Source organism: Moschus berezovskii, chromosome 11, assembly GCF_049115385.1.
Source record: "Moschus berezovskii isolate FMDL1 chromosome 11, NW_MosBer_1.0, whole genome shotgun sequence".
NCBI lineage: Eukaryota > Metazoa > Chordata > Mammalia > Artiodactyla > Moschidae > Moschus > Moschus berezovskii.
The window spans coordinates 31,371,879-31,398,517 of NC_142470.1; the positions used below are offsets into that span (position 1 = coordinate 31,371,879).

Sequence of the window (26,639 nt, forward strand, 5' to 3'; positions counted from 1 at the left end):
CTGGGTCCCTCTGCTCCTGAGATCCCTTCAGACAACTGCATATAGGTCTCAGCTAACCCCAAGGCTTCACAGCTAACCTCAGAGTTCATACAGGACTTTGGGAAACTGAACACCATCTTTGATATCCTGTTCCTGCATTTTTCTCTCAGAGCAAAGCTACTGCCTCTTAGCCCTGGATTTGTTCGGGGGCGGGCGGTGGGGGGGCACTGTTTGAACCTACCTGCTCAATCCTATTGTTTGTCTGTTTCATTTCGCATCATTACATTTAGATTAATATTTGAGCCTTTTCTTTGGGCCTTGTTATGCCAATAAATGTACTCTCTACACATCATCTCAAGATTTCAGGATTAACTAAGTCATTTATGTCTCCCTTACTAATAAAAATATCAGATGGAACTATGACTGTGGCCTTTCACTAGAAATGTACTTTCATGCTGACAGTGATTAGCATCTTTGGGTATGTATTACCCAAATACTAGTCTGCAGTTGAAATTACTTTATCTTGCACACAAATTTATCATGAGATTCCCTGACAAATACCAACCTGAGGTATGCTTTGCTTCTACACAGCTAACACAATTCCCTGACATAATAATCTAGAAAGCCTATCACAAAACTGGGAATACAGTTTCCTTGTTGTGGCTTGCTCTTAAAAGAAGCCACACAGGCTTCTAGAGAATTCTCCATTTTTCATATGCTCACAAATCAGCCTTCAATAATCAGCTTCATGAGGGTGAATAGGATATCCCCATTTTTGTAGCCTGCAGAATCTTTCCCCCTCTTTATTAATAAAAACTATATTTTTCCATCTCTCGTGTTCCATTTTCTTTCCCACTCTCCATGCTCCTTAAAGATTATCAGCAGAGACTCTACAGCTCTGGTGGTAAGTTCTCTCTACTCCCTGGGGTGTAATTTGTCCTGGCCAAGAGACTTGAGCTCATTTACAGCAGGTTGGTGCTTGTTATAATCTCTTTATTCATCTTGAACTTCAATTTTCTCTTACCACAGTTTTCCTTTTCTTTTCAGTCAGTAGATTGTTCTCTGTGGCAAAGAAAAAGGAGGTAAAAGTCTGCTTTCTTGCTGTCATTCTAAAATGCAATAGCACCAGCAGTGCTTCTCAAACTCCTCTAAGATGCTTGTTAAAAATGCAGATTCTCCAGAGAATTCACCTCTCAGAGGCTCAGTTGATTGCTATATTAGTTAGGGTAACACTAATCGCAAAAACAAACAAATCAAAAATAATAAAACAGCTCAAATATAATAGAATTTTAGTTCCTGTTTCTTGAAGTCCCAAAATGGGTGTTCCAGATCAGTGAGTGGCCCCTTCCAAACAATAAGTTAGAGATCCAAAGTTTCCTGGGTTTTGTTTCACTGCCATCTTTAATTTGCAGCTTCCAAGATCTCTGTGTTTGCCTGCATCAACATGGAGAGAGGGAAAAGAGCATGGAAAGTACAAGGGCAGATTTTAATGGGTCAGGTCTGGAAATGGCATGTATTACTTCCATGAATATTTCATTAACGTGAGTGCATCTAACTAAAAAGGAAACTGGGCAATATAGCCTAACTGCAAAGGCTGGGAGATACAGTCCAACTGCAGGGGTGCTGGGAGATGTAGTCTAGCAAAGGAAAAAGATTAAAAGGTTATGGCGAGCAATCTGCTGATGTGGATGTTGTTATTATTGTTCAGTCTATAAGTCATGTCTGACTCTTTGCTACCCCATGAACAGTAGTATGCCAGATTTCCCTGTTCTTCAGTATCTCTGGGAGCTTACTCAAACTGGCATCCATTGAGTCCCCTGAGTCCATGGTGATGCCATCCAACAATCTCATGCTCTGTCGTCCCATACTCCTGCATTCAAATTTCCCAGAGTGGCAGTCTTTTCCAGTGAGTCAATTCTTCACATCAGGTAGCCAAAGTATTAGAGCTTCAACTTCAGCATCAGTCTTTCCAATGAATTTCCTTTAGGATTGACCGGTTTGATCTCCTTGCAGTCCAAGGGACTCTCAAGAGTCTTCTCCAACACCACAATTTGAAGGCATCAATTCTTCGGTACACTCAACCTTCTTTTTGGTCCAGCTCTCACATCCATACATGACTACTTGAAAACAGCTTTGACTATATAGACCTTTGTTAGCAAAGTGATGTCTCTGCTTTTTCAGACACTATCTAGATGTGTCATACCTTTTCTTCCAAGGAGCAGGTATCTTTTAATTTCATGGCTGTAGTCACTCTTGACAGGAATTTTAGAGCCCAAGAAAATAAAATCTGCCACTGCTTTCACTTTTTCCCCATCTATTTGCCATGAAGTGATGGGACTAGATGCCATGATCTTAGTGTTTTGAATGATGTGTTTTAGGCCAGTTTTTTCACTCTCCTCTTTCACCTTCATCAAGACGCTCTTTAGTTCCTCTTCAACTTCTGCCATTAGGGTGGCATCATCTGCATATCTGAGGCAGTTGATATTTCTCCCAGCAATCTTGATTTCAGCTGGTGTTTCATCCAGCTCAGCATTTCGCATGATGTACTATGCATATAAATTAAATAAGAAAGGTGAGAGTATACAGCCTTGTCGTACTCCTTTCCCAGTTTTGAACCAGTCCATTGTTCCATGTCCTGTTCTAACTGTTGCTTCTTGACCTGCATACAGGTTTCCCAGGAGACAGGTAAGGTGGTCGGCTATTCCCAACTCTGTAAGAATTTTCCAGTTTGTGATCCACAGAGTCAAAGGCTTTAGCATAGTCAATGAAGCAAAAGTAGATGTTTTCCTGGAATTTGTTTTTTCTATGATCCAATGAAAGTTGGCAATTTGATTTCTGGTTTATCTGCCTTTTCTACACCCACCTTGTACATCTGAAAGTTCTCAGTTCACATACTGCTGAAGCCTAGCTTGAAAGATCTTGAGCATAACCTTACTAGCATGCAAAATCAGCACAACTGTATGGTAGTCTGAACATTTTTTGGTATTGCCTTTCTTTGGGACTGGAATGAAAACTGACCTTTTCCAGTCATGAGGCCACTGCTGAGGTTTCCAAATTTGCTGGTGTATTGAGTGCAGCACTTTAACGCATCATCTTTTAGTATTTGAAATAGCTCAGCTAGAATTCCATCACCTCCACTAGCTTTGTTCACAGTAATGCTTCCTAAGGCCCACTTGACTTCACACTCCAGGATGTCTGCCTCTAAGTGAGTGACCACACCATCGTGGTTATCCAAGTTACTAAGACCTTTTTTGTGCATTTCTTCTGTGTATTCTTGCCACCTCTTCTTAATCTCTTCTGCTTGTTAAGTCCTCACTGTTTCTGTCCTTTATCCTGTCCATCTCTGCATGAAATGTTCCTTTGATATCTCTAATTTTCCTGAACAGATCTCTAGTCTAGCATTCTAATGCTAAGTTCTGGTTATTTCTAATAAAATTTTATATTAGCCAAAACTCTGGCTAATTTTGAAATTGACTTCAGCTGAAACTACACTAAAATTATCCAGGGTTTAGAATTAAGCTAGAAGATACACACCTGTTGCTTTCTAGGAAAATTCACAGCAACCTAAATGAAATGTGACCAATTTCCAACCCTTTTCCTGAATTGGCAATAAGTAAACCTATAAAGAACTGAAAATTTTTAATGAAATCATCCGGTAAATATTTTTCAAAGGTTTAGACGTAGTGAAAAATGTTAACATAAAAACCTGCAGTGTTACACTTGTCGAGGATTAGCATTTGTCTGCAAAGTCTAAAGGAGAAATCTTTTATCTCAATAATACTACATTCTTCCATTTGTAATAGCCTCTGATTTTTTAAACAGTTTCTATTTGAGACATCTTTAATGACCTGATACAAATGCGCCTTTCTTTATACAATCAGGTAACCTGGCACATTTGCCCTGCTTTCCCTTAGAGATTCTATCTGTAGAACCCATTCATCTTGTGTGCTTAATGCCTCTAACCGAGCTCCTCCCTTTGGGTTCTGTCTGTTCTATTTCATTCCTAAATGTCTCCTTTTGCCCCATGTTTTAACCTGTAAATTGCTCAAGACATCTTGAAAGCAGGCAGGTCACAAACCTTAAATAAATAAAAATAAATTAATGTGTTTCTGCCCAGTTGTATATGAACAGAATGTCTAATAAATCAGCCACAGATTAAATATCAAAGGGAAAAGCTTCACTTATGGGCAGTTCATGCATCCTTTTGTAATGTAAACTAGCAAATCCTTCTGTTTTATCATTTTTAATTTTCATATATCATATTTTCTTATAGTAAGAGATGAACCAGATGGTGACTTTTATCACAGACTCAGGCAATTATTAAGACCCTTAGTAAATATCTAGTTACTACCCTGAGTTCAGGCCCTACTGCTTTCTCTTCCTTGTCGCCTCTGATTCCATGGGGACAGGGCCTGTGGGGCCAATGTGTTGACAGACATGTTTCCCCAGAGCATGACCTCACAAATTCTTCCTCCCAGACCCATCGCACAGAAAGTGCATGCAGTTGCACAAATTCAAGTAGGGATAAGCATTGAAAATGAAATACAGGGATACATATTCCAAAGGACCCAAAATAGCTGAAATAACTAGATCCTGCACCTGCAAACTGAGATTTATCTCAGAATCTGAGAGTGCTTGAAGCTTGATTCCCAACACCTCTGTCTTTGGGGAGAATAGTGAACTTGTTCCATTGGAGGAGGGGCTGCCTTTTGCTTGTGAACATGATGGGTAGCCTCAATTTGGGGACTTGAAATAGACAGGCTTCCCTGGTTGCTCAGATGGTAAGGAAGCTTCCTGCAATGCAGGAGACCCAGGTTGGATCCCTGGGTCAGAAAGATCCCCTGGAAAAGGAAATGGCAACTCACTCCAGTGTTCTTGCCTGGAAAATCCCATGGACAGAGGAGTCTGGTGGGCTACAGTCCCTGGGGTCACAGAGAATTGGACACGACTCAGCGACTAACACACACATGGAAATAAATCATAACTCCTGAGACAGAGCCCTGGACCTGGCCGTCTTCATGAAACAGCTGATGAAAATGAGATTTGTGGCCAATGGCTCTGCATGGTGGCCCCTCTGTGTTTCCCCCCACTGCCCATGTGGACTGCCACACTCTTGGGCAGCCTGAGTCCAGGCAGAAGGCAGAGAGCACAAGGGTCTCTGTCGTAGAGACAGACCAGGCAGTCACCTGCCCTGGATGGCCTTGTTCCACTTAAGGTCCAATACAGGGCTTCGAAATGACCACACTCGTGACGTGGTTTTGGCCCCAAGTCCTACTGAAATCTCAGAGAGAGAGGAAAGACACTGGCACCAGTGGATTCTGGAGTCAAACAGGGAACTGGCAGGACTGTAACCTCTTTATTCTTAAAAACAGCATAAAAAATATGTATGCAAAGAACTACAAGGATTCAATCTTCTCTCAAAAGTCTCTTGAATTTTCCCTTTCGTGAAAGCCTGTTTCCATGATTGAAAGACTACTCTAACACTCCAATAAAATGTTCCTTACAACTATCCTCCCAATCATTTGGGTCTTCTTTTTACACCATCTCATAGAAAAGCATCAGGCCCTTCTTAAACACCAAAGAAGTAAAATGAAATTTTGGTCACTGTGAACAATTCAGCACCCAATAAATATGTATGAGCAACTAGGATACCCACTCCTTTGACCACTGTGTTTGAAGAACTGCTTTATCAGCAGGGAAAGAAGAATCTGATCTCTTAAAATGCCCAAGAAGTGTTTCCTGTCGGTTTGGGAGTCAGAACCATCCAGGAAAATTGCTACTGGCTCTGTCTAATTAGCACTCCTGCCACCTGCAAACAACTGGTACTAAAAAAAGGTGCTGAATTCCTGCCATTGAAAATGCCAAAAAAGACACCATCGCTTTCACTCTGAATCTTAGAATCTAATAGTTCACTGATTTGGGCAAAGAAAGAAAATACATTTTCATTTTCATCCAAAGGAAATGACTGTTAACAATAAGCCATGTCCCAGAAACTAGCACACCTGGATGAGTTCCCCAATCCAAGGATCCAGCATACTCTGTCCTCCTGGCCCAAGGCTCCTCTGCTTCCCATGGAAATCTCCTCCCTCCTCAGGTCCACGCTGAGACCTGTCTCCTCCAGGAAGCCCTCCTGACCAGCCCAGCTCTTACAGATCGTCCCCTTGATCCCACAACACTTGGAGTCTTTTCCCCACATCTGAGCACTAAGTTATGTCTCTTGATAACAACTGTTTTTACCTCAGCCTCTGTCAAGAACAAGAACCAAGTACAGGCGTCCCACCTTATCTGCAGGGAATACCTCCCAAGACCTCCAGTGGATGCATGAAGCTGTGGATAGTACCAGACCCTACAGGCATTATGATTTTTCCTACACTAACAGGCAGGTGGTGGATATGCTGGCCAAAGAGGTGATTCACATCATGGGCTTCCCTGATGGCTCAGACAGTAGAGAATCTGCCTGCAATGCAAGAGACCTTGGTTTAATCCTTGGGTCAGGAAGATCCCCTGGAGAAGGGACTGGGTACCCACTCCAGTATCCTTGCCAAGAGAATTCCATGGACAGGAAGGCTATAGTCTTCCTACAGTCTTCCTTTGGAGTCGCAAAGAGTTGGACACAACTGAACGATTAACACTTTCACTTTCAATGGGCAGGATAGCATGAGATTTCCTCATGCTAGTCAGAATGGCACGCAATTGAAAACCTATGAATTGTTTATTTCTGGAATTTTCCATTTAATATTTTCAGACAGAGGTTGACCACAAGTAACTGAAACTGCAGATAAGGGTGGGGTATGGCGGGGAAACCCTATACTGCATTTGGATGCTTCCACCACTTTTCAGAAACAGGCAGGGTGAAGCTGAGCAGAGCATGAGGCACTTCACACCTTCCCTGTATTCCTGAGCGCGCCCAGAGGAGACCCTCCACAGACTGCTGACTGCGGGGCTAGCATGTGTCTTCACCACAAAGCAGGGTGGCCACAGCGAAAATACAGCAGCTGTGACTTCTTACTTCCTGCTCTAATCAACACCACGGGGCTGAAATGCAGGACACACAGTAGGTGCTAAATAGATTTTTATGGATTGATTAACCACTGGAGGGACAGTGACTTATGTAGGATTTATTCATGCTTTTGATGCCAAACGAGGGTGATTTTAGCGGAGCAGAATGTTAGAAAAACAAAACAGCAAACACAAAACCCACCCAGCAGCGAGGCTGGCTCCTGCTCTATTTATACCCACTGCGCTCCTGGAAACAGATGTCCTCTCAGACCTGAGGGTTTTCTGATGAGGGGTCCACTCTTGCTAGTGACCTGTGCATTCAGTAATCAGAGTCATGGCTTTCCTCTTCCACACCAGCCCTCTGTGTGGCCAAATCAGCCTCCACTGTGTCTTCTACAAGGGAAAGGACCTGGGTTAATGACAAAGGAAACTACATTTGTGTGCTGAGGATGATGAAAAGGACAAAGGCTTTGGAAACAACCAACCAGACTCTGTCTCCAGCTCTGCCACTCACTGGCTGTGTGATTTCAGGAGATCACCCACCCTCTCTGGGCTTCCCTGATAGCTCAGTTGATAAAAAAAAAAATCTGCCAGGAATGCAGGAGACCCCAGTTGATTCCTGGGTCGGGAAGATCCGCTGGAGAAGGGATAGGCTACCCTCTCCAGTATTCTTGGGCTTCCCTTGTGGCTCAGCTGGTAAAGAATCTGCCTGCAATGCGGAAAACCTGGGTTTGATCCCTGAGCTGGGAAAATCCTCTGGAGAAGGGAAAGGTTACCCACCCCAGTATTCTGGCCTGGAGAATTCCATGGACTACATAGTCCACAAAGAGTCAGACACGACAGTGACTTTCACTTCACTCACCCTCTCTGGGACTCAGCACTTGGGGCCGAGAACACAAATTCCACAGTTTGCTATGATCATTGACCAAGTATTGTGGGTAGAATACCTGGTACAGTGCTTGGCATTCTTCAACCACTGAGCAAATGAACATTTTGTTGTGGTTATGACTATAAACACAAACAAGGAGAGAAGTCCATCTCAGAAACAGTGGGTACTCCCAGACAGTCCTGCTGTGGCTTCTTCAGGTGATGGCAGTAGCTTTTCCAGCACGAAGTCCTCATCTGACAGACTGCACAAAGGATGGTCTACGCTCTGAGCCAGGAATGCATGTTCTGGTTTATTCCAGTCTACCTCTCTGGGGACCACAAGACTACTCCTTCACAATCCAGCCACTTGGAGCATAGTCCTGACCTCAGAGCTCAGCTTGGGGCATCTCTGTCAGGACAGGCAGGGCTGGCTTTTGAAGCTCACTCCACAGAGCTCGATCGTGTGTTTCATGGAGAAAGCTTTAACCGGAGCTGAAGAAGCTCTAGCGTCTAACACCCAACAAATCCCATTTACCACAAAGAGAGATCCATGCTAACCATGGAGCTTATCCCAAAACCACAGAGTAGGGCCCTGAATAACCCAGAACAGATCCCGGCTGCAGGCAAGGTCTACGCAGAAAGACAGATCTCTTACACAACACAAACCAGATCCAGTCACAGAGACCCTGGGGAAACAGGGACAGATGACATGAACAACAGCACTCTAGCTGAAGTGGGAGTTCATGTCTAGACCAGAGGGGACCCTTCCTGAGTCCAAACCAAACAGTACCTAACTGGATGGAGCCCCACTGCAGGGGAAGAGCTGGGCGTCAGACTCTGGAAATTCTTATTTGCATGCAGTCTCTGGGGACGTCCTCTGGGGTGAGGACAGGGGAGATGAGCCTACTGCGATTCTAATTCACACAGCTATTCTCATTGAGCTGTTATCAAGATCCAACCCTGAAGGCTTTGCAGCACTCCAGCATGGGCACCCTGGGCATCACCTGGGTGGATGCAAATTCAGCGGAGCCTCTCTTCTCTGATAACGCCCTCAGGGAAACTGGGAGAATCCTTACACTTTCACCCAGAGATGTTGCTGAAGAAGGATTCTTAAAGTGCTTATTTTCTGCTTTCATTTGAGGATCACTGAAAATGATTTGTCAGACGTTAAGATCACCTCAAATGGCCAGATCTTAACCTATCCCTTAGCCTGCAAACCTCAGCCACATTTCCATAATGTCTACACCTGTCCTGTTTAGCCTGGCGGATCCCACAGCTCACAGCAGGTGAACCCACATAGATCATTTCAGAGGACGGCTTCCTACCACATGAATGAACACTGACTCACCTGTGCCTTCCTTCTCCTCTTTGCTCTCAGTGCTTGAGGTGTTAATTGAGTCCTTCTTAAAAATCCCAAGTAATCCTTTCTCCTCTCTACATTACCCTTCAATCACTTTGCATGGACCATGTTAAGAACTTAGCATTCAGACCACACCTCGCATTCGCCTTCAGGTTGTTGGAGGAGCTTTCTTGCACCGGCTCCCACCTGCTCCCACTCCAAGGCATCCCCCTGTCACCCTCTCTTAAAAACACCCCCCTTTTCCTGGCTGAATCCCACCATCAAGGGTGGACTCCTTTACTCTGTCCTCTCCCCTCCCCTAGGCTTCACACACCAAAACTTCATCCGATTTTTTTTTCTTCTTTTTTTCAGGAAACGCAGTTACTCCATTCAGGAAACACCAATGGGGCCATTTCCCCAATGTTCTCACTCCCTTTCACTGACAGTCCTCCGGCTACCCTCAGCAGATTATTAGTATTTATTATTTATCAGCCGCCACACTGTACTCTGCTTCCCACAAGATATTAAAGAAGACACAATCCCTGAACTGAGTTCACAGCCGAGGAGAGCAGAGGCCTGGATTCAGACCTCACAGGAGTGAGCGGAGAGACATTTACCAATCACCCCTCCCCCGATCCCGGCAGCGGGGGGGCGGGACCTGCAGAGCCGGCCCGGGGCTGGCTCCTCCCAGTTTCAGCCAAAGAAAAAGCAGGCCCCCTACCTTCCACATCCCCCTCCCCAATTTCCACCCAGGCCTCAGGCTTCAGCAGCTTCGCCCTGGGGAGTGGGGGGGCGGGCAGAGGCTGTAGCCCAACAAGACGTTACATTCAGGCTGGAGATGGGGGATGGTGGGGGTGAGGGGGGATACATTTCCTCGGAAATCAAAACCAAATGAAGGGGTAAGGTAGGGGAGGGGAAGAGGTCAGGGAATAAAAACCAGATCTAGATCTACCAAGAAAGGGGAGACTGCTGCTGAAATTAAATGCTCTGACACAGTGGGTAAGCCCGCAAAGGGGCTGCCACGGGCCTCTAGCCAAACCTCTCCTATGACGGTGGAAGTTAGGGTCCGTGGAGACCGCACGTGGAGACAGAGAAGTGATGGAACTAAGAAAGTCGGTGTAGACAGAACGGGAGTCAGTGAAGACATGGAAGGCTAGTGTGGCGAGGGCAGGGGCTGTCGAAACAGAGAGGGGTCCTGCGGACTCAAGAGGGTCGGTGTAGACAGGAAAGTCCGTGGACACCGAGGGGAGTCGAGCCTGCACGGACTAGAGAGGGTCGGTGGTCAGGATTTACAGGGCCGGCCGAGGTTCCTCAGGGACCTGGACAATTCCTGCTGCTTACCGTGGCTGGAGTGTCCTAGGGAGGGCGGAAGCTGAAAGACGATTGGACTTTTCGTTCTCAAACTTTTCCGCCAGTTTCCTCAGGTGTTGAGCGCGGCCGTGGAGCTCGCCTCGGTCCCGTCCGCCAACCCGGGGCCGGCGGGGCCGGGAGGCCCGGGGCGCAGGAGGCCGGGACCAAGCGCCGCGCATCTGCCGGGCGCGGCCGCCGAGCTGGGCAAGCCGGGAGCCTCCTCAGGGGGCGGGCGGGGGCGGCGGACGGACCGATGGACACACCCGAGAGCACTCCGCCCCGGGCCCCAGCGCGCGGCTGCCCGGGATCCCTCGGGCCCGCGGAGCAGCGCCGGGTGCCCGGCCGGGGGCGCCCCGCCTCCCCCACCCTCCGCCCCCGCCCACTCGGGCGCCCGTGATTGGCTCCGCCCGCCCCTGGCTGCGCGCCGAAGCCCGCCTCCCTCGCAGCTAAAGCAGACGGTACCCGGAGCGGAGCGAGCCAGAAGGGAGCATGGTCCCCGCGCCGCGGCCGCGCCAGCCCCCGCCGCCGCCGCCGCCGCCGCCGCCGCGGATCTAGCTGCAGCCCCGGCCCCGGCTCCGCAGGGCCCGCCCGCAGTCCCCGCGGCCGCCGCGCCTGAGCGCAGCCCCCGCCCGGAGCCCGAGCCCCGAGCCCGGAGCCAACCCCAGCCCCGCGGCCGCCGCGGCTGCGGGGAGAGCCGGCGGGGGGGTTGGGGGCGCAGCGATGCTGCCGGAGCCGCCGCCGCCGCCTCGGTGAGAGCCGCGCCGCGCCGCGCGTAGCCGCACAGGCTGACAGGCAGAAGGACTGACTGACTTCCCTCTCCCGGGCATCCTCCCTGGGCTGCCGGGAGGCGGCGGCGGAGGAGGAGGAGGAGAAGGAAAAGGGGGGAGAACGCGGAGAGCAGGAACGCGAGGAGGAGGTGGACCTGGATCCGTTTCTCCCGGCCAGGACCCGAGCGGCCCCAGCCACCGCTGCCCGCCGGCGCCGTCCCCTATCCATCAGCCCTCCTGCGCCCACTCGCGACCCCAGACTCTCTGCGCGTCGGGCCGGGGCCAGAGCCGCGCGGCCGGAGGTAAGATGCGGGCTAGGGCGCCAAGAATGCGGCGCCGGGGACCCAGGGTGCTGGAGGCTGCGTGGGGCCGGGCCCGGCTTGGGAGCGGGGCTGGAGAACCTGTAACGCTGGGCTCCCGGCTCCCGTGGCGGCAGCGGCGGCGGCTGGAGCCTCCCGCGTCTGGACTCGACTCGCAAGGCTGCAGGAGCCCTTGCGCCTGCGCTGCTCCAGGGGGGGAAAAGGGGAGAAAAAAAAACTTCCTGCCCCCGGGTGTGTATGCCCCCGGGCTGCCCGGGGCCAATGTTGCGGTGGTAGTGGGTGCTGGAAGCGAATGTGACCACCCCCACCCCACCCCCGCCGAAGCAACCCCTCTCAGCTGGGCCCGAGAGCTTGCGTCCCTCTCCAAGCCACCTCCCTGGAGCGGCCCAGGGCCCGGGCCGGGCTGGGGGCCAGGAGGAGGCACCGGAGGGCAGGACTCTGGGGGCGGCCACGCGCGCCTCTGTGCGGCGGGAAGCCAGGTTGGGGTTTCTGCCCCCTCCCGTCCTCAGACCCCTCATTTGGGGACCGGGTCTCTTCACTCAATCCCAAGTAACTTTCGAGGCAGAGGAACATGAAAACCACGGGGAGGAAACCCTCACAGACCTTTTGTGACCCCCTCCCCTTCCCTTGGCACCTTGTGGGTGCCAACGTGTTTGGGGGGCACGGAAAAGAGAGCGTACGGGAATGGTGGGGCGGCGAGGATGTGGGGTTGGGTGGGGAGGGGTTGTTTATGTGCGGGATAGTGTGGACGGGGAGATGTGTGGTGTGGGAGTGTGGGCTTGCGCCCTGACTGCCGCGGGAGGTGCCGGCTAGCAGAGGACTCACGTCCGGGTCTCTGTGGCCTGGAGCGGGCCGAGAGCGCTAGGGTCATCTGCGATCGCGGCGCGGTTGCGGGTTCTAGGCAGTGCGGGCCCCGGGTCCCGAGGGAGGGGAGCGCTCGCCCGGGGTCGAGAGAGCAGAGTCGAGATCCCGGATAGGTTCGAGGCAGCTCCCAGGTCCGAGGCAGCTCCCAGGTCCGAGGCAGCTCCCGGGCAGGTCAGGTCTGCGTCGGTCGGGGAAGGCGGGGACGCACCGCCTTGCCTGCTTGCCTGCCTGCAGCCAACGGTGATGGGGCCAAAGCGCGAGTCTCGGATTCCTGGGTCCGCAAGCGGAGAAGCCAGCTGTGGTTCCTGGGCTCTGAAACCCAATGGCAGACACGGGTCAGTTGGCGGGTCCTGCCGCGGGTCCCTAGGGATGCTGATGGGTGAGGAGCCGCCGCCTTTGCCATCCCTGCCGCTCTGCAAACGCTCTCCTGGCTCCCTACGGTGCTTGCGCCGCGGCTAGCCCGGGGCGAATCGTGGACGCAGGTATTTATGTAGCATTAGGGGAGACCTCAGCGCTGGAGGGACCGGACCGCTGAGGACGCCCAGCTGCAGCTGCCCGCGAAACTTCCACTTCTTCTGCTCAGGGACAGTGAGGCTCTACTATTGCAGGCGCCAGCCTCTCACCAGCCGAGCTTCGCTGGGATTCGGACTCCTCTTGCGGTGATAAATCTGTCCTGGTTACAGCTGTATTTACCCTAATTTCAGTCGCTTTAAAGTCATCTGTCTAGTCAATACAGAGTTCCTTTTCTAGTTGTGTGGTCTTATCTCCAACTCAGCCCTGGGAGGGCTGATTTAAGGAATTATTTCGGTTTAGGATGAATGACAGCAGATTTAATTAGCCCACCTCATTCGTGATGTTTTTAAAAAATTACAGTGGAAAGTACAAAGCTACTCTTCTGGAGTGGGCATGATGAACAACTTTATCGATTGTTCCTCCCAACTCTAGGCCAAAACATTGTTGGATAATTCACAGGTGAATACTTTAAAGGCTGGTTGGCATGCCTGTGTTTGAGTAGTCACATATTTCAGGCATTTATACAAGTATGCAGCTATGTGCCACTGATGAATATAGTCTCCGTCCTGTACACTCTTCTGAGTGCACTTGATTTATCATCCTGCTATAAATCAGAGAATTACTAGCATATGTGCCCTTAAACTCTATATAAATTTAATGGCATTTAAATTGGTTTATGGGCTGATGCATTTAACCAATTTTAATAACTTTTCTGCACAAGCATCTTATAAACCATATTCGTCCATGATTAAGAAAAACATTTTCTTCTGTTCAGTCTCTCCATTGTAGCACAGTTAACGAAAATTTATAGGTCTCCAACTTTCATTTGCAAGCAACATTCCAAACGAAATACCTAGAGTTGTACTGAAATAAAATACCCTATGGTAGCCATGGTAACAAATAGATTAAGGGTTATTGGTTTTCATCTGTATGTGATGGGAGGGAGGAATCTAGGTTGTGTCTTTTTAATTATGCTTCTAATGAGTAGTGGTCATACTTCAAGTACTCAGTGCAGGAGATAAGCCAAACTGAGAATTCAGTTCTGTGAGAGGTTTATTGGAACAAAGACTAGTAGAGCCCTGGAGAATGACTTCTGCTAACTGCAGCTTCTCATATCCAGGAAGCAAATAGGTAAAACCTTTTTTATTTTTCAAGTAGATAGATGAGAACTGAGTTAGTCCCTTTAAGAGTAGAAAATTTATTTTCCTTATGAGCTCTTACCAAAGGAACCTTTCAATCTGGCCCATGTTTTCTAGGAATAAACATGTTAGAAGTGTGGATGTTGGTGTGGATTGAGTGTCACAGTTGTTATCAACACCTGTCAGTCTAAGTGAGGCATATCATTAGTCTATTCAAATCTTGCTTATTTCAATATTCATGCATTTCCATGGTGATCCATTCCATTTTTGTTTACTTAGTCAACCTTATAAATCTTTGGCATCAATTTCAGTTGTACCATCTTTTTTTCTTTCATTTATCAATTGATTTGGCTGCAAATCATTCCCATTTTAAAATGTTTCTTTTTTTTCCCCCTTCTGCTAGTTCCCAAAAGTTTACTCTATTGCTGATTGCATACAGATAAAATAACACCACTGATGCTAATGTATTTTTTTGCATCTCATTTGATATGTGTGTATGCATGGGTTTTTTTCTTCTTTTTTCTTCCAGCAGGCTTACCTTAAAGCTTTCTCACTTTATGGCCTGGAGATGTCAATCCAACCCAGCAGAACTGACTAAAGGTTTCCCTCCCTTCTTCTTTCCTTCCCTCCTTCCTTCTTTCCTTTCTGCCTGTCTTCCCCTCCTATCCTATTATGGTTCAGGGGTGCTTTATGTCTTCAGTTATATCTGGCTCAAACAGACTTTTGGACTTTGTATGTTAGAACAAGCCCATCATCCTAGGATCTTGTCTCATTCAGTAGTAGCCAAAGACAGAAGGTTCTGGAGCATCAGATTATTTTTCCAAATACAGTATATGTTTACTCACAGCGTATAGTATCTCTGGGATCACATAACATTGTAAGTTCACTGCACAGACAGCTTTGCTTAAATGCAAGTGATGATTTTGCTCACCCGCTTTCAACTTTGCTTTCTAATGATGCAGTCCCATGTTAATCACACCCTGTATATTTCAGAAATATCAAGGCAAGCATTAGCACGCCACTGACTTATTAGGATCAGGAGAAATAATTGGAGCACTTAAGTTCAAAGTCAGATGGAGAAATGGAATTATAACCAATCTTGTGATTCTATAATCGGTCAACTAAGTGCTTACTTGCGGGGTAGGGGCAGGAATAAACACCATGAATAAGAAATCCAACCTTTGGTTGAAGTGGGTGAGGCTAAAGCAAGGCAAAAACCGTGTAGGTTTTACTGGAGAATGAGAGATCTGTTTGCGGGGAATTCCCTGGTGATCCAATGGTTAGAACTTGGTGCTCTGACTGCCAAGGGCCCAGGGTTTGATCCTGGTCAGGGAATTACAATCCCACAAGCAGCGCAGCAAAAAAAAAAAAAAAAAAGAACGAAAAGAAATCTCTTTGTGGACAGATAAATCACATATAGACCCAAATGTTTAGAAACTGGGAGAATGTAGTTTGTACAGATGGTCTTTTGTTATTACTTAGGAAATCAGGATTTATCTCCTAATACGCTAAAAAAAAAAATAGTCTTAATAATTTGGTTAAGAAGAAAAAGTGTGTCAGAATTCTTTACCTGCTTCTGAGATCAGGATCACTCTGAAAGCAAACTGATTCTTCCTACTACAGCTACCAGCTTACTTTCCTGAAGTCATAGGTCAGAAATGAAATCACTTGAAAATAGGGGAATTGAAACTGCAGAAAAAGATGAGGTACGTTGATCATTGGAAGGAGCAATACAATTAATTATTTGTGAAATGAACTTTACAGCTTGGGGCATCTCCACCTTTAGGGAGGGAAAGGGAAGATTTCTCATTTGCCATCAGAGAGGATATTTGCATGAAATTCACATGGTTCAGACTCTGGACTGTAGCAATTGATGATGATTCAGAAGCTGGAACAGGAATGGCGGAGCGTTGTATACAGGATCAGGTTTGGGCCAAGAGGTCAGCTCCCCAAACATTTAAAGTCTGCCATTGGCCCCACTGGCATCAGTTTTTATATTTCTTTTCTAGAGTTTTGACATATTAAAATCACTGACTCTTTTAACAATATATTAATATATGTGTGTATATAGGCTTTCCTGGTGGCTCAGCGGTAAAGAACCTGCCTGCAGTGCAAGAGTTGTGGGTTCAATCCCTGGGTCTGGAAGATCCCCTGGAGACAGGAATCGTAACCTACTCCAGTATTCTTGCCTGGGAATTTCCATGGACAGAGGAGCCTGGTGGGCTATGGCAGCAGAAGTCAGACACAACTTAGCAACTAAACAACGTTTGTGTTACAAATAAATATTCTACTACTTAACTTTTTAAAATAGTGCTAAAAGGAAACACATAACAAACTGTATCATCTTTACCATTTTTAAGTGTACAGTTCAGTAGCGTTGATATTAATATTGTTGTGATATCCAGAACTCTTTCATTGTGCGACACTGACACTCTATACCCATGAAGCGTCAACTGCCCACTCTCCCTCCCCTACTTTCTGTTCCTATACACTTGACCACCTTAATGTAAGGAGAAATCCTACAGTGCATGTCTGTGAACTTGGGTGGGCACACATCTCTTCACGATCGAGCCTTCAATCCTTTGGCGTATATGCCCAGACAAGGGAGTGGTGGATTCTACTTTCTCACAGATGTGTTACATTGATCCTCTGTTGAAGAGAGATGGTGAAAACGTAGTCCACAGAAGAGAGTCAGAGGAAGAAAGCAGTAGATTTGTTCTTCCCTTTCTGTGTGTGCATTTCCTCACAAGTCTCTCCAATCGCTTTTCTATTTTGCTTTTAGGCTTTGTGTGAATTGCAGCAATATGGCATAGTGGATAAAGGAATGGGCTTAGTGTCAGAGTTGAAGTCTAGTGCCTGGTGCCTACTAGCTGTGTGACCTTGGAAAGATCCTTAATCACAGTAAACCTCCGTTTTCTTTTGTGAAACTGGAGGGAATCATCGTGGCCGAGATAACTGCTAAAACCTACCTCACAGTGTCTAACCTTAAGAAGTACTCTAGAAAGAAGAGCTTTGGTGACAGAGGCAGTCAACCCCTGGAGCACTCCAAAACCATAGACAGCTCTCCTGTTAAATTTGATCATAAACATTTTAGTAATATGCCAGGGTATATATAAATATATTGTATTCTGTGAGTCTCACTACCAGAACTTATTCTGAAAAGAGATTTGCATCACGATTACAATCGTTAAAAATATCCTTGAGTGGATTTGATATGTGAACTTTTAATTCCATTTTTAGTATCATAATTATAGAGTTGATGTGGATTTTAGAGGTCAGCTAATCTGCCTATTATTCAATCATCAAACCTGTATCAAGCCCCAATAATATAATAATAACAGCTTCCAGTTATGGCTGCCCACTGTATTTTAGTACTTTACATACATTACCTCTAATCCTCATATCAATGCTGCAAGATAGGGATTATCCATGTTTTTACAAGTGAAGATGAGGCTCAGAAAGGTAATCAACTGGCCCAAGGCCATGAATCTAGCCACACTGTGTATCCAAGTTTGAGCCTAGATCTATCAACTACCACTCTGTCTTGTCTTGTCTTTTCAGGATGTGTGTCTGTGTGTGTGTTTGAGACTCCAGACCGCGTCTCGATGCATTCACACCACTGTGTGCATGCTAAGTTGCTTCAGTCGTGTCCAGCTGTTTGTGACCCCATGGACTCTAGCCTGCCAGGCTTCTCTGTCCATGGGATTCTCCAGGCAAGAATACTGCAGTGTGTTGCCATTTCCTCTTCCAGGAAATCTTCCCTATCCAGGGATCAAACTCACTTCTCTTATGTCTCTTGCATTGGCTAGTGGGTCCTTTATCATTGGTGCCACCTGGGAAGCTCATTTGCACCACAGCACACTGCCTTATTATGTACCAGGTCCGTGCCAATTAGCATTTTAAATGAAATAATTCTGCTTGAGGGATTGTGAGCTTTAATAAGAATATTGACCAGGTCCAACATTCACAGGACTTTGGGATTTGCCTACCTGCTTTCATTTATTCTTACTCCTGGAATGCTGAGAAAAACTTTCAGGTGCTTTTGAATGGCATCTGTTTCCATGCTGATCCAGTGTAATAAATAGCAAATTGAGGAGCAGAAACAATGCAGAAAGGATTAAGGATACATTCAGGACCACCAAAGACTGATCTGGGAATGTTTGTTTTTGAGTCCCAATACCGAATACAGTGCCTGGCACAAAACTTGATAGAAAAACTACTTGCCTGGATCAGTTTATGCCCATAGAAGGTGTCAGGTAATAGACATCAAAGGCTGCTCTTTGGATTACCTTTCACTCGGTCCTGTGTAGCTGGATCTCCACAGTTTTACATTGTGTGGAATTTTCAGTCAGTTCAGTTCAGTCGCTCAGTCGTGTCCGACTCTCTGCGACCCCATGAATCACAGCACGCCAGGCCTCCCTGTCCATCACCAACTCCCGGAGTTCACTCAAACTCATGTCCACAGAGTCGGTGATGCCATCCAGCCATCTCATTCTCTGTCGTCCCCTTCTCCTCCCGCCCCCAATCCTTCCCAGCATCAGAGTCTTTTCCAGTGAGTCAACTCGTCGCATGAGGTGGCCAAAGTATTGCAGTTTCAGCTTTAGCATCAGTCCTTCCAATGAACTATTAAATATGTTTGTTGACGAATTATAACTAATCTAAATGGAATCTTTAAGGATTTATGACTTGAGACTTTGAAGACTAATTTTCTCGGAGCTTCTTCTTTCCAGTGCGAACTTGAGTTTATTTGGCACTTGTGAGAATCGATGCAGATTCCGTCCTCGTCCATCCTTCATGATACACTCACTTGTGAGGTGTTGTCCCCACTGAGATTTTTAATTTGTGGCATTTCATAAAAGTGTTGTTTTAAGGAAAAACAAACCGCCTCACAATCATAAAGACCACTGTAAAAGGGTAATAACACTGTATTTTCCAACTTTTTCTGTCCTATTTTAATTATTTTAGTGGGGGCAGGGGTGAAGGATTTTGTTTGCTTGTTTGCTTGTTTGTTTTGGAGATGGATAAGAGGACATGAAGACAACCTGAGGCATACACCACAGAAATGTGTTTTCTCCCTGTTTGAACTCTTCTAACCCTCACCCAGGCAAGGAATGACTTCTCCAGTTTGAGATTCACTGTGAGAAGGCGTGGCTACCATGCCTCTGATCAAACCTGTAACTGAGGCATCAGGCAGGAAATGATGCTGGGTGAGGAAGAGGCCGGGTACCAGCCTGGCCAGCTCCACCCCCTCCCCCTGCCTCACTCCTGGGCGTGTTTCTACCCTCAAGGAAAACTCAGGCAGGAGGCTCTCTTTTTCTTCAGGCATCCCTCTTCGAAGCAGGGTCAGAAATGGAGACGATGAGGCAAGAGCAAACAGAAGGGCTCTCTCTGTCTTGCGAAAAGCAAAAGCTAGTCAAAGGCTTTAGACCAAACAGTCGCCAGATCATCCGTGTTTTCCTTTTGGATATTTATAAACATTTTGAGAAGTGGTGGGGAAAGGTGAAACATGAATTTTAAAACAACAACTTACCTTTCTCTTTTATCTCCTCTTTTCATATTTCCAGCTTTAAGCATATACTTTTGGATCAAAACTGCAGCTGAACTTAGCTTCCTAAGGAATTTTAATGATACATTCATTTTTCTGAAGCTTCTAAATGAGCATAGACTAGGTCTATTTACTGAGCAGGTATGATGGCAAGAACCAGGCCTTTCACACGGCATCTCATTTGTTGCTCACCTTGCGATGTAGGTAGCAGTATTCCCATTCTGAAGATTAGTTCTGGAGAGACAAAGCATTTGCCTAATGGGAGCAAACATGGGTGGCTGGATGGGTTACATCGATGCACAAGCCTAGCCTCCAGGTTACTGCCAACCTCCGAAGAAGGGAGAGAGCCTGTGTTCCCTTTCATACAGAATATAAACTGATTATTAAAATAACAGAATATACACACACTTAGCCACATTACCCATATTATTTTACCACAGTTGACGTAGTAAGATGAGGTCCAGCTAATTTTATTTTAAGGCTTGAAATAAGCTTGGAAGTGAGACCCGTTAATACAATTTCAGATTCCTTCACACTTAACCTCACTGCCATCATCATTTGTAAGACTCAACAAGCATTTGATTCTGAGTTATCTTGAAGGCTGAGGTCTAACTGACTACTTTTCTATGTGGTCAAAGGCTTCTTAGGGTGCCCCTGACTTACATGGATAAGAATCAATTATGTGAGGTTTCAATGGCTTCCTGTTTACAGTGCTCAGAACAATATCAAGCTTATCATAACTGTAGTCTGTGTGAACATGTGGGTTGGTTTCTGCTCCAGAATATGTGAACAAGTGGCTCTTTCTGGATTCACTTGGGAATCATGACCTCCTTTTGGCTTTGGACTTGGCACATGTTGGGTTCTTACTGTTTGGATGCCCTGAGACATGGCCCCAACCATGAGTTCCCAGTCTAACTCAGAAGCCTGTGGCTAGTGGAGAGCAGGTGGAGAAAGACCAGTGAGGGGACAGCCCAGCATTTCTCTCAGAACAGAGAAATTCTGAAAGACCACAGCGGAAGAACCTGATCATGAAGGCTGCCACAGGCATCCATAACACAATTCCACGCAGCCACTTAGATTGGTTGCCTCTGCCACTGTCCAGGCTGTCCAAGCCAGTAGAAAATGATGCTCCAGGCCTGGTCCTCTGATCAGTGCTAGGTCACAGATTGGTTACCAGTCTGAGACAAGATAAAATGGGAAGAAGCATTTAGAAACTTCTGTCACACTTGGCACTCCCTTGACAGCGTAACCTTCGGCTTCTCTCCCTGAAGATGTGGACCAGTCTGGGGCCACGTCAGACTCCCTCGTGTGTTGCCAAGAGAGCAGCGTGTGGTGAGAGCTGTGGGTAGCCACTGCATGCTAAGACTGCCTTTCAGTTCTTAACAGGTTGGCGATACAAATAAAACCCCAAAATTGGGGTCTTTCACCACAGATAGGGGTAGAGGGCAACATGAGAGCCTAGATGCAGTTGTCCTGCCAACCCACAGGCAGTGATTTTTTTCTAAAGCTCCCATTTAGAATCCCTCATCAGTGAGGCCAGCCTTGCCTCCTTTGGGACAACAGGCAGACTGAATTGTGGCCAGTCTGGCTGTGCTCACCGTAGCAGGGACAGCTGCCTGGTCTGTTCTGTTCTGTCCAGGAAACGATTGCCGTGTCAGGGGGGTGCTGTGACGAGGGGCTCCTCCTCTGTGTTTATGTGCATCTCTCATCAGCTCCCTGATGCTGAGTGGGAGCTTGAGGGTCTTAGCACAAGAATCTCATCCACACACTCATATGAGGCCCTTTTGTTGCAGTTCTGCACTATTCTGACTTCTTAAGCCATGCATAGGTGATCTTGCCATTGAATTCACTGATTTGGTTGCGGTCGGCTATTTTGCCATTGAACTCACTTGTTTGGTTGATCTGAAGAAGTATAAGATGACCGTGCTCTGATTCTGGCTCTCCAAACCAAAAGGTCAGGGCCACGGCGTCTGGAAAGTGTAAATGTTGCATTTTGGAAGCCGTGTTAGTGAGACCCGGAGGCTGCAGGCAGCCTGTGTGTCTGGCCGATCTTGCTAGCGAAGAGCCTGCTGTACGCAGAGTACTGTAATCTATTCGGTTCATGCTGCTCCAGCCAGCTTTAATCATCAAAACTTAAATAATATTCAAACTGTGAAAGGAACTTTTTTCTTGCTGAAACCTGGGTGTGCCAAGTAGAAGCTCCGAAGCTTCTCAACTTACCGATCTATGGCAACACATTGCAGGAAAAGAAAAAAAAAAGAGCACCGGGGCAGCTTCATGCACTGTGGGGAAAAAATGCCTTTCTCCGCAATTAAATGGTACTAGGATCTAAAATTTCCTCCTTTACCCCCAAGGAGAAAAAAATGATTTTTATGGAGACCGTGGTTCATGGAAGTCCCTTTTTTCCCTCTCCACAAAGTCACCACCTCTCTTTTTCACTGGCCCCAGGTCTCTATGAGGGTCTGCTCTGGGACCCCTGGGGTAGAAGTCAGGCTGTGCAGAAGCCCACGGGGTTTTCAGGAAGGAAGGGACGTGGGTGGTGTGACGTGCTGGAAGACACCAGTGGCTGGGACGTGAGAAAAGGTCACCAGCAGCAGTGGAGAGACTGGTAAGAAGGCATCTGGCGCTACTGCCTTGCTGAGATAAAGCCGCACGAACCGAACCGTCCTCTGGTGGCAAGAGTTTCAGCCCTGGGTTTCCAGATGGGCTGTGCTGACAGCCCTTGCCTCTCCCCTGCACTTTCCCTCACATCCCCAAGCGAAAAGGGCATTCCAGAGCCACCGCCCTGCTCAGGCTCCTACCTCAGAATTCAAAACTTCTCTCCCAGATTCTGCAGAAACCACAAAAAGCCCTCTTTGTTGGGGAAGGCTCCTGGGGAGGCTGCGGGGGAGGGGTGGGCACTCACTGGACTGTGAAATCGCAATTGGAGAGCTATAGCTGTCAGCTGTTTTTATTCTAGGTAAGCCTCCCTGGACGTCTGATCTTCAGAAGCATTTTTTGATATCTGGAAGAGACACCTAGGCCAGGTATGGTCTCCTTGGTCTTAGGAAAAGCAATTTGCCTGTCTGACCCTTGGCTCCTGTGCTGTGTTACCTAGGGGCCACTGGGGACAGGGACGAGACTGACCTCTAGGGACTGAGCATGTGACAATGGAGAGGACGAGACTGTATTCTCAGTCCTGCGTGCGTGTGCCAAGTCGCTTCAGTTGTGTCCAAATCTTTGAGACCCCGTGGACTGTAGCCCGCCAGGCTCCTCTATCTATGAGATTCTCCAGGCAAGAATTTTGCTGTGAGTTGCCATGCCCTCCTCACTCAGTCCTGTACATAGTTACAAATAAAACTTATTTACTTTCAGCTCAACAACAAGCGAACAGCTTGATTTTAAAAATGGGCAAAGGACTTGAACAGACATTTCTCCAAAGAAGATATATGAATAGCTAACCAGCCCATGAAAAGATGCTCGATATCACTAATCATTAGGAAAATACAAATCAAAACCATGATGAGATACCATCTCACACCCATTAAGATAACTATAATTCTTTAAAAAATAGAAAATAAAAAGTGTTGCTGAGGATGTGGAGAAATCAGAACCTTTATGCTTTGCTTGTAGCAATATAATGGTGTGACCACCAAGGAGAACAAAATAGAGGTTCCTCAAAAAATTAAACATACAGTTATCATACAATTCTGTAATTCTGCTTCTGGGTAAATACCCAAAAGAAGTGAAAGCAAGGACTCAGGATAGTTGTACACCCACACTCATAGCAGCATTATTCACAGTAGCCAAAAGGCAGAAGCAACCCGAGTATTCATCAGTGGATGAATGGATAAATAAAACGTGTTATACAATGGAGTATTAATCAGCCTTAAAAAGGAAGAAAAGTCTGACACTTGCTATGACATGGTTGAACCTTGAAGGCATTATGCCAAGTGAAATAAGCCAGTCATAAAAATATAAATATTGTTTGAGGATAAGATGGTTAAATAGCATCACTGACTCAATGGACATAAACTTGAGCAAACTCCAAGTCATAGTGGAGAATAGGGAAAGCCTGGTGTGCTGCAGTCCATGGGGTCACAGAGTTGGACACAGCTTAGTGACTGAACAGCAAATTTTATGATTCTACATATATGAGGTACTTAGTAGTCAGATTTCTAAAGACAAGACAGAGAATTGTGGTTGCCAGAGGCTGGGGGAGAGGGGAATGAGGAGCTGATGTTTGGTGGGCACAGTTTTAGTTTGGGAAGATAACAAAGTTCTGGAAATGGATGGTGATAATATTTTGACAACAGTGTGACTGTATTTAATGCTGCCGAACTGTACACCTTACTGGTTAAAATGGTAAAATTTGTGTTATATGTTTTACCACAATAAAAAGAAGACATTCTAAACTGGCCTTCCAAATAAATTATTTAAAACGTTTGCTTAGAGGCAAAAAGTCACTCACTTTAACAGTTCAACAATTCAAGCACTTGCTGTATACCTTAGCCTTTTCTGGGCACTGTATGTATTATTATATATGTATGTGTTTTATTTGAGGGGTAACAGTTGAGGCAGCACAGTAAAATCCACAGACCATACGTGTTCAGTTCACTTGAGTTTTAGTAACTGTATATACCTCTGGAGCCACCATCCAAAGGAAAATGTAAAACATTTCATCACCCCAAAAAGTTCCCATGTGCCTCCTCTAAGCAAGCCCCCTTCTTCTCCTGACCATTTTCTGATGTCAGTCACCAGAGATGAGCTCTGACTGCTGTGTGACTCCGTGTGAATGGAAACGTGCAGTTATACCCTGGTACCCACTGGTTTCACTCAACCCACCCCAGGCACCATTTATCCATGTTGACATGCACCCCAGTAGTTCTTTATTGCTCAATAGGGTTCCATGGCGTGTACCAGAATTGGTGTGTCCACTCTCCTGTGGACGGACATTGAGTGTTGCAGTGTCTGGGGACAGCTGGCAGCGAGTGAGGATGTTAGCTGGCCAACTGGGAGTATCCCCGCAGGTTGGGGTTGTCACACAAGCTCTCCATGCAGGGGGGTTTCTGCAGGACTGGCAGCTTCCCCAGAGTTGAATCATCTCCAGGTCGTGGCGTTTGGGTGATTTACACTGAAAGCGTGGCACCCGGTAGACCAGATGCTCCTGTGGCTACTGGACAAATTTCTTCCTTAAAGGCACATCATGCAGGAAGTTGAGTATCAGGAGACTGTGTGCTGACTCTGCTGTGAAGACAGGGGTTAGTGGATGGCCTTAAAGGTCAGTGTCTTTGAGCCATGATTGTACCTTCCCAGCCCAAGCAGCCACCTGTAAAATTGACCGGATGCCAGGGATGGGGACAAGGGATAAGGCTGGGCTGATCAGTCCCCAGCTTGGCCCCTTCCTCTCTGGTTTGCAGCCCCAGGGCTGATTGACATGTTCTTTCTGCCACCGTGCGAAGGCCTTTAGTCTGAGAATTCTGTCCTTAGGGTGACCTTGCCCTCTCTGCTGTGACCCATTCTCAAGTGAGTGTGCAGTCTGACTCTGAGATCAGTGTCGTCCCCCACGTCCACATTTCTGGGCAGCATCTCAGCTCCTGAAGTAGTAGTGAGACCTTGTGCTCGAGAGCCGTGGCCTTCACTTCCATGTGGGTCTGAGCTCAGCGTCTTAGCAGGGCCACCTAGGAATGATGAAATCTTGGGCAGGTTACTTCATCTCTTGGAACAGAGCCACCTCGTATAATCACACTAATAATAGCTTTGCTGCTCTACGTACCGCCTCTAACAGGCCTGTAAGTGGAGGGCAGGGTCATTCCTGCCTTGAAGGAACTCAGACAAAGTTCATCTGTGTGAAAGCTGAGTTCATTTGTCTCCCCTGCGTCCACATTCCTGGGCAGTGCCTCACTACATGATGTAGATGACGCAAGGATGGTGTGTAGGTGGCACCTGGGGCTGTCACTTCCAGGAAAGAACTGTCGGGACATAGGGTTGATAAGGGTGAGCGTGGTCACTGGGAAGCGCCACCCCATTCCCCCACCCCTCCACCCCAAAGCAGGCAGCTAGAGGACCTCCCAGGGCAGGTGTGCTGATGACGGTCACCCTCCCTCTGTTCAAGTGCCTCCCTCTGAACACCCAGGACCCCCATCCCCAATCTACCAACTTACAAGACCAATACGGCTAATGAATCTACTCTGCCCTGTGAGGAGTAAGCCTGGATGGCCGGCCTAGGTCTGCACTGTGATTTCTAAGGCATGCATTGCTCTGAATTCACCTCTGAGAGATGTTGCTGGCACAGCTGTGGGGTGCTTGGGCCCTGTGACAGTGTGGTCGGCTCCCTGGCCAGAACCCACAGGGCTCATGCTCCTGGGACAAGGGAATGGGGCCTGGAGCCTATCTCCACAAGTCAAGGCCTGATGAGTCATGCCCACCTACCCATGGATGCAGGGAACTGGGTCCCTCATGTGACTGGGGAGTAGGAAGATGCGCTGGGGACAGAGGGACTCTCAGCTGGCTCCAAGGAGCCACTCTGCCAGCCTGAAGCTGCCCTTGGCTCCCCACTCCCCTCTTCCATCTCTGGAAGGTTTGCCCATCTCTGCCCAGTTCAGATCCTGCCCGTCCTTCACAGCTTCCTTTAGGAGGAGCCTGTGACCAGGTTCTCCATGTAACCTCCTCTTAAGGGTCTCCAGCTGACTGCTCCTGGAGGATTGAACACCTCCCCTTTTGTTTATATCCCTCTGTTGATTTTCCTCTAAGAGTGTAGGGCAGTGCTGGACACATGTCACAGTTTGATCGAGTGAGGCCCAGAGAAGAGGAATGCCGTCTGAGACATGCCGGTGAGAGGCAGAGCTGGGACTGGAGCCCCAGATCCTAGAGCATGGGAGGAGGGAGCATGGGAGCCTCGGGTCTGGGCGGGGATCCCCTCCTGTGAATCCCGTGCTGCTTCAAGCCATGCTGGGTGAGAGAGTGCAAACCCCGGGG

The 26,639-nt window shown here is 47.4% G+C and overlaps 2 protein-coding genes across 3 annotated transcripts in view; one reads left to right on the forward strand and one right to left on the reverse strand.

Moving 5' to 3' along the window:
- LOC148776108 (uncharacterized) overlaps positions 1-10,862 on the reverse strand; it is a 394,223-nt gene extending 383,361 nt beyond the window's left edge. For both annotated transcript variants that reach the window (XR_016038540.1, XM_088841211.1), the window contains exon 1: positions 10,526-10,862. Coding sequence is in view for 1 of the 2 variants with exons in the window: in XM_088841211.1 (XP_088697337.1) it covers positions 10,526-10,713 (188 nt within the window). In the remaining variant the exon portion in view is untranslated. The remainder of the gene's footprint in view (positions 1-10,525) is intronic.
- Positions 10,863-11,005: 143 nt separating this feature from the next.
- Positions 11,006-26,639, forward strand: part of KLHL29 (kelch like family member 29) — a 339,724-nt gene continuing 324,090 nt past the window's right edge. The window contains exon 1 of the mRNA XM_055400332.2: positions 11,006-11,603. The gene's annotated coding sequence lies outside the window, so the exon portion shown is untranslated. The remainder of the gene's footprint in view (positions 11,604-26,639) is intronic.